Below are 15,309 nucleotides of genomic sequence, written 5' to 3' on the forward strand. Positions count from 1 at the left end.
TACTGTCACAGAAGCATAGACCACAAATAGTTATTTGTACTCTTTGAAAGTACTCTTAATTGTTATACTTGAGTATGATACGCTTCTTCTTAGAGGCCTTTCATTTCTGGGAGCACTCTTGTTCCTAACAATGTAGTGTTTCAGGACAAGTATCAGAATATGACTGAGACTACCTCAAAAAACAGCCAATGCCTATGTAGAGAACTTCCCAGTTAAAGCTATTTGATATTCTTCTTACATTTCACTGTTTCTATTTCCTGCACGTTTCTGTTTTTAGGAAGCAGCTCTACATTGCAGAAGTTGAAGAAAAAGAGAGATTCAGTAAAGGCATCTGTGGTGGTGGTTTCATGGTTTTACTTTGTTCTCCATCCAAAATTATTGAGATTGTCAAGGCTTAGTCGTTTAATTTTTACAGTCAACAGAACTGACATTTAGTTTAAGGTTGGTTCCTTCTAGTAGAAATTCCAGTCTCACCAGAAGGAGCATCTGGGAAGTTTACACATGGAAGACTGTTCTTGCAAACTCACTCATTCCATTCAAGAACTGGACTACGAAGCTGGGGTCAGTGATCTGCACTATGTCGATGCTGAAAGCTTTACCACCACAGAAAGGTATTTCATAAGAGCAGTGTGCAAATCTATAAAGGTCAGGTTTAAATGGCTATGACCTATGTGCCAGAGAGGTTTTTCCTGGCCAAACAGGAAAGAGGAAACTTAAAATTCAACTACGCCAATTTTGCTGTTCATGAAATTGGTGGAATACCATATTTGATCATAGTGGGATGTGCAGAGTCAACATATGCATACAGGAAACTCTTCTAAATATAGTTCTGCCCAAATTATGTGCCTTGAATAAAAGTTGTAAAGGAAAAAACATGGAAAAACCCACCATTTATCATCGACTATGCTCCTTTTCAGGTCTTTGTGAAAAAAAGATCTTTCTGTATCATCTCACTGTTGGACAGTGAGCTGAGAACTAAACCTGAAGAGGCACTAGTGTTAAGGTTTGCATTGGGGGTGTTAAAAAAAAAGAACAAAAAAGACAACCCAATTTAATGGTAATTGCATCGACTATTACATATTATGCCAATTAAAATAGTATAGTATTTTTCATGTAATGTTCATAAATACTGTAATTTCTTAATGGAAATAAAGTTACTGAAATTATTATAGGTCTTAATATACAAACACCACTAGGTGGCTAGTCTATTAGAACTAATTCTTGGCTAAGCCTTAAGTTGTAAAGGTCATGTAGCCCCGCAGATGGTAAACTTTGAGTGAATCTGTGCTCTGTACTGGGGGAACACCACTGTAGGTAGAACCCTTCCTTTGTTAACATGTGTACTCAACTAGACGTACTCAATTTATCAAATTGCTGCAGACACATGCAATTTAACCTTTAGCCTCTTTTTATATGCTGCTCTTGCCTCCTGGAGTTTGTTCTGCAGTTGTTTTTGGCCACACTGGTTAAGTTCTATCATCTTTTTTTCATTTCCTTCATATTCTTCTTCCTTTGACACTTGCTCTGGCTCTGCTTAACTTACACAGCATTTGAAAAAATGATGATGTGGATGAAGTTACCAAGCCATTATCCATATTTGAGAAATCATGTCAGTCCAGTGAAGTCCCCACTGACTGGAAAAGAGGCAATAGAACCTCAATTTTTAAAAAGAGGGTAGATTTAGGTTAGATATTAGGAAAAAATTCTTCACTGTGAGGGTGGTAAGACAGTGAAAGAGGTTGCTCAGAGAAGCTGTGCCTGCCCCATCCCTGGCCATGTTCAAGCCAGGCTGGACGGCAATTGGAGCAACCTGGTCTAGTGGAAGATGTCCCTGCTCATGGCAGGGGGGTTGGAAGTGGATGATCTTTACAGTCCCTTCCAACCCAAACCAATTCTATGATTCTATGTCCACCAAAGTCTAATTCCCTACTCTTCCTCTACCATTCTCTGCCTATAATTCTAGTTTATTCTGTCTAATATCTGTTGTGTCACACCACATGTGCATGGTGCAGTGTTACCACGATTCTGCTATGGTTACACAGCCAGTGGGAAAGGGCTACAGAAATGGAAATGGAGAGCAAAGTTAAAGGCAGATCATCCTGTCCTCCCTCTCTACAGGTAATTTTCTACCACCTTTAGCAATTGCCAATTTATCAGTGAAGTTTCATGACCTTATATAATTCCTCCTTTTTAACCTCCCACCTACAGAGTACTTCACTCACTTCTACCATTTATCCTAACTCCTATAAATAATTCTGCTAACAAATTTACTACAGGATTTACTGAAAACAGATGGCACTTTCACAGAATAAAGTCTATATCATAATGCTAACATAGTTTTTAATATACAACTGCAAACATTGTGTCCTCTTCCCAAAACACCCCTTCATTCTCCAATAACCTCCTGTTTAGATTTTTGGAAATTGTTGGATGGGTATGAACCCAAGGACCATTACCCATATTCAAAGGACACATTCCACAACTACTTTTTTAAAATACAATTAAGTCTTAAGGCTTGGTTTTCTAGGAAAATGAGTTTATATCAGCTGTCACTCCTGCCTTTTGCAGTAAGGTTTTACTTTGCTAGCCAGTTCCTGTCCCATCTGACAAGCCTCAAGATAATATTAAAAAGCTAAATTGGTGGGCAGATTGAGGGAAAGCAGAACATGCTAACTTGGATGCTTCAGTGAGGGCAAAGAACACAGCATGAGCTCATCCCATGTTAAAAAACAGAGTACCTGCATAGGATATCTAACTGTAGACACAAACATGAGTAGTCTGGCTTCACTGGCTTTACATTATCACAACTGTTATTTTGTGTGGTGCACTGGACAGCATGGACACTGCTAACTAGTAGAAATACAGCGCAATTTCACCATGCTGCTGTGTCTTCATGATGACATAAATAGATTTAATAATCTTTAATAAGAGCATTTGCAATACAAACTGAAGAGGAATATACCCTTTAACTGGGAAGACTACTTGTTGAGAGCAATTACTAGAAATATTTACTATACATCTATAAAGGTGTGGTAGTAGATCAGTCTAACTAGTTTTAAGCTATTTCCTAGCCAAGACAGAAGTCAAGCTTTATGCTGCCTTGCCAGGAAATGAGAAGGTTGCTAATTGCCTAGCTGTCCTCTTACACAGGCTGTGTTATCTTGGTGAAGAGCTTATTTACAACTAGGTTTTGGAGGTTTTCGGTGTTGTTTTTTTTTTGTACCAGCTCTTACACACTCGCAGAATGTGCTTGATTTTGGGCAGAGGCAAAGATAATGTAATTATTCTGCTGATAATGTAACCCCATATATACTCCTGTAATCTTCACATCATAAATCTATCCGCCTTAGATTTTGGAAGCTACAAAATGTAGTATTAACCTTTCAAACACTTAGTGTTTCATTAATATTTGATTGGCACATAATAGCAACTAGTACATTAAGATTACCTAATTCTTATGTGCATATACCAACAGAAGACTAGGTTGCTAATCATTTTTTAGAATCAGAATATACCTCTGGTGAATAAAACTAACCGATTTATTTTCTATTGCATATACGTTTAGTCAAAGACAGGGCAAAGAATCCTGTGGCTTTGGTATACATTTCACATATATTCTTACAGTGCATTTGACAAAAGTTATCCCAATGCATCCTTCTGAAAGCAACAACAGGAGTTGCAAAATCCTCAGACATGACCCTCTGACTCTTAAAACACAATAAATGCACTAAATGGAATAAAAAGTAGTATCATCTTAGTTAATACTGCTCTTCCCACAACTTACTCTATTTTGTGCCTCACAGATGTTCAAAAAGGGTAGTTGTATCTTACTTACCTTTCATCTGCATTTGAAAGGAATGTGACTGTACAGAATATATGGGCTAAACCACTTGTCAAAGCAAAGCAAAGAGTGTGAAGGCCATTTATAAGTGGACATCAGCATTTGTTTCTCTGTTGAAATAACTGTCTATTATGACATTTTCATTTACTGGTCTCCCTTCCCACCACAAAGGATTTCTAAGACTTAAAAGTGAGGTAGGAAAATTTGATCCATCCCGAACTCTCAATTTAAAAAACCTACTGTCCTGGAATGCTCTATTTTAAGTATCTCAGTAGGATTTTATTTCAGCAGACCTGTATGCATGTACTCTTGCGGTTGGGAGGGTGGGGAAAATGACAAAAAACCCCCACATACCAACCCCAAACTGCTATGTCTGCTCTTCCTGCAATGGAAGAGTGTAACACCTTCCTTATCACCAAAAACAAACACAATGGCCAAAACCAGCCAACAGTAACCTCTAAAGCCAAATTATTTTTCAAAAATATGGATTTCAGAGAAATAATGATGTACTGCCTCAGATCATACTTATAGTCTGGATCCCTTCTGAAGCAGATAACTTTGTCCAAAGGAACTCCTGTCTAATTCAAGAACTGCTGTGTAGTTCATAGGTTTGCACACAAACATGGGCAAAACTTCCTCTTCCTTGCATCTTACCAGACTGCTTGTGCAATTTAGCTGTTATACATACCGGTCTTCTTTTATACACTAGGTATATGAAATGTAAAAGGTTGACAATCAAAAACACGGAATTCCAGATCATTATGTCCAAGGCACAACGATAGAGTGTAGCCCAAATGATGAACAATGCACATCCTGTAAAAAGTAAAAAAACAAACAAACAAACAAAAGTCAAATTTCACTGAACAATAAACACATTCGTACAAAGCCATCAAGAATGTGTCCACTGTGTGTAATTATGCTGAAAAGCAATATATTCTACAAGCTTTACCACAGCTAGGATCTGTGGATCAATACGTGCAGTGGTAACAGAGCTAATCACTGCAATGGTACAAACAGGCACTGAGAGCGGGTTGACAGCAGACTGCAGTCCTATTGCACAGGACTGCAATACTAAAGCAACAATAATTCAGATCAGGACCGGGGAAAGCATAAAGACACAGCCCACAGTGGTCTGTTACTAAAATGAAGCAGAAATGTGATGGGGAAAAATTGTATCTTAAGTACAAAAAATAATAATTAGGCAGATCATAAAACTGTATTACCAGTATTGCATTAATTAGGCAAACAAGAGCCTAGAAATTAATGCTCGCTGTTCCCATCAGCAATATTCATATCCAACTATTGAGCAGCAGTTGCACAAAAACCTCCTAGAGCCATACACAGATATTTTTGAATATCTAAAGGAAGTATCATTGCTGCATTTTGACAAGGTCACAGCAGGAACCTGAGATCTCTCGTAAGGCATCAAAGAGAAAATTTCAAACGCTTACTCTATTTTTGGTTGCTTTACTTTGAATAATGACAATTGCTTTAGAAGATAGGGCATGCTGGATGATTAAGCATTCTCTTTTTAGCCTACAAAGACAATACTTATCAAATGATAGATTATGCATCAGTGACTCTCTCCCATATGAGCCTACTGCCCAATAGAGATGGCTGTAGAGGTCACAGATATATTTTCCCTTAGGTTTCATGAAAAGACAATAAGAAAAAGGTGCCAAATTAGTGTCCCTTCCCCCTTTCTCCCTGAAGATGACACTGAATTCATGGGCTCAGTATTACCTATTCTGTCTCAGTTGCTACCTGGCCAGGCAGCACTTACATATGGATCAGAAAGATCAAAATACAGTGATTCTTGATCAGCTGGTTAATTACACTACAAGGGATGGGAGGATATGAGGTCTAGGAGTATTGAAGAAGAGCAATATTGTGGAGCAGCACAGAGGTGCAGCAAGGCCAAAGGAAAGGGAATAAATTGCTAGCAACCAGGCTTCATTACTTATGCTGCCCAGAGTAAAATTGCTTCTAACTGCCACCTCAGCTTGCAAAACTCCAACTCTGTATCTGCTCAAAATACAAGACCCACAGATCAAAGTGGCAGGCCAGCGAATGTACAGCTCCTTCTGCTTTTAAAACAAGAACTACAAAGATAGAAGGCCTTGGAATGCTCAGACCTTTGGTCATCAGTACAACCTATTACACGAATGAGCATTCTCACTTAAAAATAGTTAGGCATGCCCTATGTTTTGATACACTCCGGTTTATCTTTCTTAACACTGTACTGATTTACTACTGTTCCTTTGATCATAAAGGCCTTGTCCCAAAGTACAGGAGCCTTGAAATAGCTGTGGGACTGCAAGAGTGTTACAAATGAAACCATTCTTGCTCAGTCTCAAGCATGCCAAATTTAGTTGTTCTTCTGGAGTGAAATTTTGGTGTCACAAGATGCCTACAGTGGTGGAGTAAATATGACTAACTTCAGAGTAACACAGACTGCATTCTGTATCAAATATATGCACTTCTAAGCTGGCAATGAAAATAACCCTAGTGACCCACAAGGGCCACATGTTTGAACCCACATTCAAAGAACAGATGGGCTGACAAATGACATCAAGCTTTCCAAGGAAAATCTCGCCTACTGCAGTCATAGTAAGCCAGTGCACCAGCAAATACACACTCTCAGTACTTACTTGAAACCTAAAATTAAGGTCTTAAGGATACATAAACTTAACTAATATGTGGAATTTAATGAATTTTAAGCAGCCAGTCACCTCTGAAGTAAACAGGGCCCACTTATTTCAAACTGACATCTTCATAGGTTTGAAACTGTTACACCTGGGCACATATAGCCATTCTAGAAAAGGTATGTCAGGGTCAGAAAAGGCCCCACTTACACCAAAACCACCACCAGCAGAGTACAATGAACACGAATACAGGCTGCAATTTCACCATAACCTGAAGGGACCAGCTGGTCATGAATTGCTATTTCTGTCACAGTAAGGTCACAAATACCTCCAGAATAATTCTCCTACCTACGGTGAGCAGGCCTCTCAGAAAAATCATGTGAAAATTCAGAGTAGTTGGAATAACCAGTCCAACTGCAAAGCAAGTATTTGCCACGTGGAAAACAAGATGATGAATCTCCTTCCAATTTTCACATGCAGTCTCATTAAAAGGCACAAGGGTGGCATTTTTTAAGTCTGGAATAAAGCCTAGAGGAGTAACTGTGACTGGGCTCATTACTGTAGTATTCATCTTGGAGACTCCTGCAACAAGACAAAACAGAAAATAAAAACACCGTCCAATAAACTGAAATATACCAGACATACAGTTGGATTTTAGGGCTATTTTCTTTCTTCCCAGGATATATTTTCCATTATCACTCATGGAAGAAATTTACAAGTGCTTTAAAAGGGTTAGATCTTTTACTATCTCTTTTACTGAAGTGCTACGCTAGAAGAATGGTACACTTCAAAATTTGAACTGCATGCACACAAACAGTGCTGTCTGAACACTGTCTCCTATGACTGTCACTGCTCAGTGAAACATACTATGTATTCTTCCTAGTTCCACACAAATAAAAATCTCATTCTGGTCTACCATTTACTGAATAGGTCCACGATCCCAGGCAAAGTAAATGTTTAAGAGAACTTAACAATCTAGATGAGAATTGACATAAAGGAAAAAGTTTATGTAGTGTAAGTCTCCTTTACGGCATACAAAGTCATTCTTCTAAATAAGGAAAGGAAGGCCTTAAAGGAGAAACACATGCTGTTTAGTTGATTGAAAAAGGCAACAAACGATACAGAAATGAAAAAAAAAGTCTTATCTTACCTTTTGCCTTTCTTGCAGGATAATTTGGAGGTCTCCTAAGCCACATATCATCTTGCGCACATTAACAGAGTGGGCAAAAAACAGTAATTCCCAAGCCATTTATAAGAACAGTAAATAAAAATTACCATTTCTCCTCCTAGTTGATCAGATGCTACTAAATCAGAAAAGGGGATGCCCAGGACGCTAAGTTAAGACAAGGTTGCTACTCTTTCAGGAAAATCCCTGATTACCTAGTATGAGCAAGCTTGCAAGACCTGTGGAACTCCCAGAGAAAATGAGACCAGTTAAAAAAGTTGATTTCTAATCTAAAAAACACAGGTTTTTGTTGTTGTTGTTGTTGTAATAATGAAAGCAGCGTATTTTCATTTCACACCAATTGAAAGGAGAAAAGACATCTGTGGGCAAATATTTTCCCAATACAAAGCACAAGATTCCTATTAAAAAGACCCTACAAAATGAAACTGGAAGATTTGAAGGCACTAACTTTAAAATCTTAATAGGTAGTCTGTTTAGAGAACTGCAGCCAGTGTTACAAGCACTCTAGAAGGTGTTCTCAACCCAGAGCAGTTCCCAGCCAGAGGAACTTGAATGTTCTTAGACTGTCAGAAACAGAGGAGAACCCCACCTCCAGCAAGGCATGTATGGTCTCCCACTGCCACAGCAGCAGAAATTACATGGGAGTTTGGCTTGAGTCTCATTAATTAAATATATGCACATGTCACTGAGCAAACAGGCTCTGCAACATGCAACATGGTGGGATTTGTGTTCAAGTAAATTCTGTAGAGACAGTGCATGTCGCTGCTGTGTGTGCTTGCTAACTGTGATGTAATTCATCTGCTCAGCAGATGATTTTGAGTCATGGTTAATACATTCAGTATCTCCTGCAGATTGGAATACTCTCTGCTACTTGAGTGCTTCTTGGGCTGTAGAGTAATTTTGATTGCTTCATCCATCCTTTTTATCACTTTCCCCCTCCCCCCAATTATTTCTGTGCAAGATATAAGTAAGCTGGACTGAAATTCTAAAATTCATCAGTCTTGCAAACCCCTGTCTAAAGTAGTGAGAAGAAAGAAATCGGAAAGAAAACCTCAGCCCTCTAATAGTTCCTCTTCAATGTCCAGAACCTGTCATAGCTAAGGCATGCTTACAGAACGTGTAGAGGCATCTTGCAGGATCAAACACCAACATGGAAATAGTGCTATCCATATCTGGATAGAAATTTTTTTCAAAGGAAAAAAAAAAACAAACCCAAACCAAAAACCAAAACACAACCTAATTCTTACAAAAATGCATTAAAAAAAAAAAAAAAGCTTACTTTCCTCTTTTTATTCCTACAATAGTTATTCACAAAGGTTAATTAAAATGTGGGGGTTTTGGCATAAGCAAATTATACATGAAATTGTTACCAATAATGATGGTAACTAAACAAATTCACAGTCAGGTAACACACAGGCATCATCCAAACATGTTCCTATTTTCTTTCAGCTCTTTGGCTTGAATGTAGCAGTCAAGGCATGAGAGCAGTTTCACTGACCTGACAAAGCTGCTTGCACACAGAGCCAAAGTGGGAGCCTGTATGAGGCTGCAGGACTGGCATTTTAATGTGCTCATAAACAGAAGGTAATTGATAACTGGGGAACTGTGTTTGCACTCACCTTACACACGTTTCACCACTGTGCTCCTGTGGTTTTCAAACAATACATACTCCCTACACTGGAACAGCAGGATCTCTAGATCTTTTGCAAAAAGTCAGCAGCAGAGTTTCTACCTAAATTCAGTCTGTCACTGCCAATAAAAGCACCGCTTAACCTGTCAACAGAATGAGTAAAGACAACCAAACTCACAGCTACAGAACCAGCTGTAACTCCATCAGCTCATCTCGAGATCAGGGTGGGCTCCAAGAAGTAAATTCAGCTGCATCTGAATGCAAATTGACAAAGCTTTCAGATTGCTTGATTTTTTAATGACAAAATTTTGCACTGCATTGCTGGGAGGCTGGAATATACCTTATGCTTTACAACTTGTAAATCATCATAAATTTAAGACTGGAACCCAACAAGCTAAATTAACAGCACAGCACATGACAGTTGCATTCTTCTCACACTCCACCAAAACACCACTCCCCTCATTATCCACGGATACAGATGCCACAAACCACCAGCCATAAACTGGCATAATGGGAAGATGTTTCCTTCAACAAGCGCTGACCAAGTCGTTTAAAGCATCCACTGCTGTACGAACAGGATGTTCAATGCTTTTGAAAGCCTGGACCACCTATTGGGTTGCCTAAATTAGAACCCAGGAACCTAAATCTACCCATCTCCATTTTTACAAACTTCATCTTTTAATACCTTGAAGTCCTTTTATTAAGACATTTGAGATTAACTTATTACTCACAAACAAACATTGCAGTGGTGCTAAAGTACTGGAAAACAACGGAAAGCTGCAGAAGTTCTCTGTCATGATGGTATTTTAAAGCTGGCAGAAACAGATTGACGCTATCTGCAAAATGACACAAGGACAGATGTGACCCTGGCTCTGAATTTCAACTAGGGAGGCTGCTTGAGAATCAACAAAAAAGGCAGGCATGCAGGGTTACAAGCTGCAACCCAAAGTGTTTGTCCACAGGTAACACCATAAAGACACATGCTCAAAGTATTATTTCTTTACTTCCAACCCCCACTGTTGGTGTTGAAAGAATTATAAAAAAAATATTTACTGTTCCACAAATGAAAAAGCAACTGTCATTTCCTACCCCCTGCTACCTCACAGAGCCAAAGATTAAGTTTTTAAGTACAAGCCTTTAAAACTTTAATTTAGGATTATATCTACTAAGGAATAATACAGCACAGGACTTTGCGGTCTTATGCTTAAGTCTTCAATAAATTAAGACACGTATTAATATCAGGAGTTAAAAATACATCCAACAGTCAAATAATTTTTGAAAAACTGGGAAAATAGTGTCAACTGAAATGAAAGTTTTGTGAAGCAAAAGACAAATAATTAAAGAAAATGTATTTTAATATCCTTTTTTTTTTTTCATCGCATGGATTTAGATTTGCTAAAGTAGGAGTCTGAAAACTCAGCTGATTGAAAATCAAGCCACTTTGTTGGTCAAACAGGAAAACAAAACAAAACCAACCAACCAAAAACCCAACAACCAACAAACACCCCACTCACTGCTACTTTAATAGTAAATTTCTGGGAAATAGGTATAGTTAAGAACAAAGCCTATTAATTTCCTTTTTTGGTGCATGAACCTGAGAGTTAAGGTACTCTATTGTGGGTTTCAGTCTGAAAATAATGAACTCTTGGAATGTAAATAAAGCAAACTTATTGTAAGATTTTTAATATGCTCAGGACATCTTTATAGAAGAGGCCAAACTTCTGAAAGCCATTTCCAAAAGATTCAGTCCCTAAATCTTCAGACATGAAGACACCTTTAAAATTAACAGGGGTTCATGGATACCCACACAACATTCACAGAGGACAGACACTGCAGAGAAGTTTAGAGCACATGGTTCTAAGAAAACAGGTCAACCAAGCCAACATAGGCACGCAGTCCTGCTCACGTCATCCACTTTAGTGAGATTATTTGTATCCCAGTGGTAAAGTAGCTTTACTGTTCAACATCACTCAAGTGAGCCTCTTAAAGCTTTGCTTGAGAATGTTTGTATAACTTTACAGTCATTGCAACTCTACCGACCATCATTTATGTAGATGGATTCTGTGAGTCTGAAGAGAAAAAAAAAAAGTAGAAATCAAGCTCGACAATTGCTTTCTTTAGATCATACCTGCAGGGCTTGAACTATTCTTCTATGGTCTGGCAGCACAAAAGCTGCATAGAGAGTTTGGACAATCTGTAATTTCTTTGCTTTTGTGAGCTGAAGACAAACTATTACTGCCAGCATAATAAAGTTAATTACAGTTTAAGTTACCAATTTCCTTCCTACAATGAAGTAGGAGTGAACGGGAAAGTGCTGTAGGAAAAAACGTGTTTCAATACACTCTTTAGGGCAAAATAATTTCCATTAAATGAGTCACGCTCTGCAGAAATTTGTTACTCTTGTTCTGCTTTATTCTAGAGAAAATTTAACAACATTTTCACTATGCACAGTCAACAGAAACACCCATACCATGAGAAAGACTCTTATGTACACTCCCCACAGCAGCTGCGTAGCCATGCTATGGCAATGGAAGTTTGTTCCCTGCACTTCAGTTCACGCTCCCTTTTGATTACAGGGTTCACGGAAGTTTGGGAAGGGGTGCAGCCACGGCTGGCACCCCCAAACCCATTTTCCACCCCAACCTCTGAGACTTCATTTTAGCCCACAACGTGCAAACACCAAACCCACCGTTTATACATAATATTACTATCATAAATAATTATATTGTTAGAATATTATTATAGCTAATAATAATTATTGTTATTATTATCAAGCGAGTCGTCCCTTTACCCCGCAACGGGCCACCTTCCCAAAGGAAGGGCACCAGCGCAGCTCCCGTTCCCGGGTCCCCCGTCGAGGCTATGACCGGGGCGGGCAGGCACGAGCCCCCTCGGCAGAGAGACCTCCCGAGCCCCGAAAGCGGAACGCAGAAACCCGGGCTGGGGCACGCTACCCTCGGCCGCCGTGAGCGGACCCGACAACGCGGCCACTCACTCCCCGGTAAGCCGCTCTCCAGCGCGGTCCCCACCGGTGCCGACGGCAGGAGCGCCCCTTACCTGCCCCGCGCCCTCGGAAAAGTTCCGGGGCCGCCCGGACGGGACGGGCTGAAGCCACCACTGCTCTCTTCGCCGCTCCCGGCGCCGCGGCCACCGACCCGCCGCTGTGACTAAAATAGGCAGAACCCGGCGGCAGGCTGCGGGCGGCGCCAGCTCCGGGGCCGGCACCGAGCGGCCGCAGCGCGCAGGCGCCTCCCTCCGGCCCCTCGGGACTGCAGGCGCAGGGCCGGGGGGCGGCCGCCAGGGGGCGCGCGGTGCCGGGGCTGCGGGAGCCGGCCCGGTTGGACTGGAAGCAGCGGCTCCGAATGGTGCCTCCCGGTTTGAAGGATGTGGGTGCTGAGTAGTGCCCAGCATCTAAACCCCGTGGGGTGAATCACCCCCAGAGGTGCCGACAGCCACCGCAGAGTGCAGCCAGAGCTCTGGCAGCCTGCCTTTAGGGCGTTAAAATTAGAAGGGTTAAATTCCCCCCTACACGAGCAGCAAGCAGTATTTCCCCTATATGGTGAGTCAGGGAGCAACAATGGCCTTTAGAAAACTCTTCTCTACTTGGCACCTGCTATAGTTGCTTTGTCACAGGCATGATGTTCAAGAAATGTCACCAAGTTTGTTCGTGTGGCAGTTTGGCAGCTCCCAGAAATTATGCGCTTCCAAAGCAGGCCATTTGTGTCCCTGCATGCTGGCATACTTCTCTGCCAATGTCCTGCCTAGCCTGCTTCCCACTGCCAGCCTCGCAGTACAGGCGGTGACATGCCCAAGTAGCCACCAAGCCTATCATTGTCTCTAGGATGCTGATGTGTAGCACCCAGCAACGAAAGGATTTCCAGACATAGCCTATAGGCATTCCAGCCCATCCCCAAACCTGGCTGCCAGTGATAAATAAGGACTGCAAAGGCAGAAAGTCTTTCCGTACATTCTGATGAAATAGCTGCAAAATGTTGGGTTTTTTTTTTCAGCAGCAACATGCATATGGTCAGCATTACACTTGCATAAGAATACAGAATCCTGAACAAGTTTTGAAGTAACTCTTTATACTTGTACACACCAACGTGTGTCCTATGAAGCTCCTGTTTTGTTACAGTTGTTCTTAGCTTTACATCTTGGAGAAGAGATCTATATCTTTCCAGTGATGTGTGCTGTGTGAACAGGGATTTTATGAATCCCTCTCCCTGATTATCCAACATATAATATGAATTTATTATGGAGGACATGGTTCGGGACTGTGTTTCCTCTGAATGGCCAGTCATTCTTATTGATGTAGTCACTTTCCCAAGATATAGAGTAAGTGAGCTGAAGAAAGGGTAGGAAAAGCTAGTCAATATAGCATGGCCACAGCAACAGTCACGAGAGATAGCATCTAGCACATGTTTGAGGTTGATAATATTCAGCTATGCTTGACAGAGCAAAGCCAAGTAGCTTCCAAAAGCAGCACAGAGCAGCCAGTCAGAGAGCTCCTATCCAAATTTAGACTGACATATAAGCATTTTCTAGCACGTTACTGAATGTTGTGCGTTAGAGAAGCACAGTTTGCTGGATTAGTTCTGTCTTTTGTAAAGTCTTTGTATTTCTTTCATTCTCCTCCAGGTCCTCTCTGTTTTTTGTGGGGACCATTGGTGGTAACACAGTGACTGCTTAGCCCAATGCAGAAAACCCTTAGGAAAGCTTGGCAAGGAACTAATAGTATGTGCAACCATGTGAAGGTGTAGAACTTCTTCCTGATTGAAGCTAGTCTCTTGGGATCTTTAGATTTCAATATATTTGTGACTACATCCCATTACATGGCAGAGTGGTAAGATCTAAGGCCATGTGGGTAACAGAGATGGTGGTACCTAGGACAGCTATCAGCAGGAAGAAATAAATGAGGGAGGATTTGAGAACTGCCTTATCTCCTAGCCCCCAGGAGCACCACAAGCAGTTGAAGAGTGTAGACATGGCTCTAATGGGCTCTAGACTTGTGCTGCGGGGTGCACCCACCTGTAGAAGGAAAACCTTCCTTTCTCTAATATAATCATAGAATCATAGAATAGTTAGGGTTGGAAAGGACCTTAAGATCATCAAGTTCCAACCCCACTGCCATGGGCAGGGACGCCTCACTCTAAACCATATCACCCAAGACCTCGTCCAACCTGGCCTTGAACACTGCCAGTGATGGAGCATTCACAACCTCCCTGGGCAACCTATTCCAGTGCCTCACCACCCTAACAGGAAAGAATTTCCTCCTTATATCCAATCTAAACTTCCCCTGTTTAAGTTTTAACCCATTACCCCTTGTCCTATCACTACAGTCCCTAGTGAAGAGTCCATCCCCAGCATCCCTATAGGCCCCTGTCAGATACTGGAAGGCTGCTATGAGGTCTCCACGCAGCCTTCTCGTCTCCAGGCTGAACAGCCCCAACTTTCTCAGCCTGTCTTCATACTGGAGGTGCTCCAGTCCCCTGATCATTCTCGTGGCCCTCCTCTGGACTTGTTCCAACAGTTCCATGTCCTTTTTATGTTGAGGACACCAGAACTGCACACAATACTCCAAATGAGGTCCCACAAGAGCAGATTAAAGGGGCAGGATCACCTCCTTTGACCTGCTGGTCACACTCCTTTTGATGCAGCCCAGGATACGGTTGGCTTTCTGGGCTGCAAGCGCACACTAAGCTGGCTCATGTTCATTTACTCATCGACCAGCACCCCCAAGTCCCTCTCCACAGGACTGCTCTGAATCTCTTCTCTGCCCAGCCTGTAGCTGTGCCTGGGATTGCTCCGACCCAGGTGTAGGACCTTGAACTTGGCATGGTTAAACTTCATGAGGTTGGCATCAGCCCACCTCACAAACATGTCAAGGTCCCTCTGGATGGCATTCCTTCCCTCCAGCGTATCAACCGGACCACACAGCTTGGTGTCATCAGCAAACTTGCTGAGGGCGCACTCAATCCCACTGTCCATGTCAGCGATGAAGATGTTA

The 15,309-nt window shown here is 41.4% G+C and overlaps 1 protein-coding gene across 3 annotated transcripts in view; it reads right to left on the bottom strand.

Annotated features, from left to right (window-relative positions):
• The window catches only part of BVES (blood vessel epicardial substance), a 67,331-nt gene extending 54,888 nt beyond the window's left edge, over positions 1–12,443 (bottom strand). For 2 of the 3 annotated variants that reach the window (XM_061366732.1, XM_061366734.1), the window contains exons 1-2: positions 6,835–7,068; positions 4,530–4,654 (exon numbers count right to left, since the gene is read on the bottom strand). In XM_061366732.1, coding sequence (XP_061222716.1) covers positions 4,530–4,654; positions 6,835–7,057 — 348 coding nt within the window. In that variant the 5' untranslated portion in view covers positions 7,058–7,068. Of the gene's footprint in view, positions 1–4,529; positions 4,655–6,834; positions 7,069–12,359 lie in introns of those variants that run through there. The other variant, XM_061366733.1, reaches the window with a different exon arrangement.
• Between the last annotated feature and the right edge of the window lie 2,866 nt (positions 12,444–15,309).

The sequence above is a fragment of the Neopsephotus bourkii genome, unplaced genomic scaffold, assembly GCF_033783945.1.
Source record: "Neopsephotus bourkii isolate Nb327-2 ecotype Australia unplaced genomic scaffold, CSIRO-AGI_Nbou_v1 NB_1358, whole genome shotgun sequence".
Classification (NCBI taxonomy): domain Eukaryota; kingdom Metazoa; phylum Chordata; class Aves; order Psittaciformes; family Psittacidae; genus Neopsephotus; species Neopsephotus bourkii.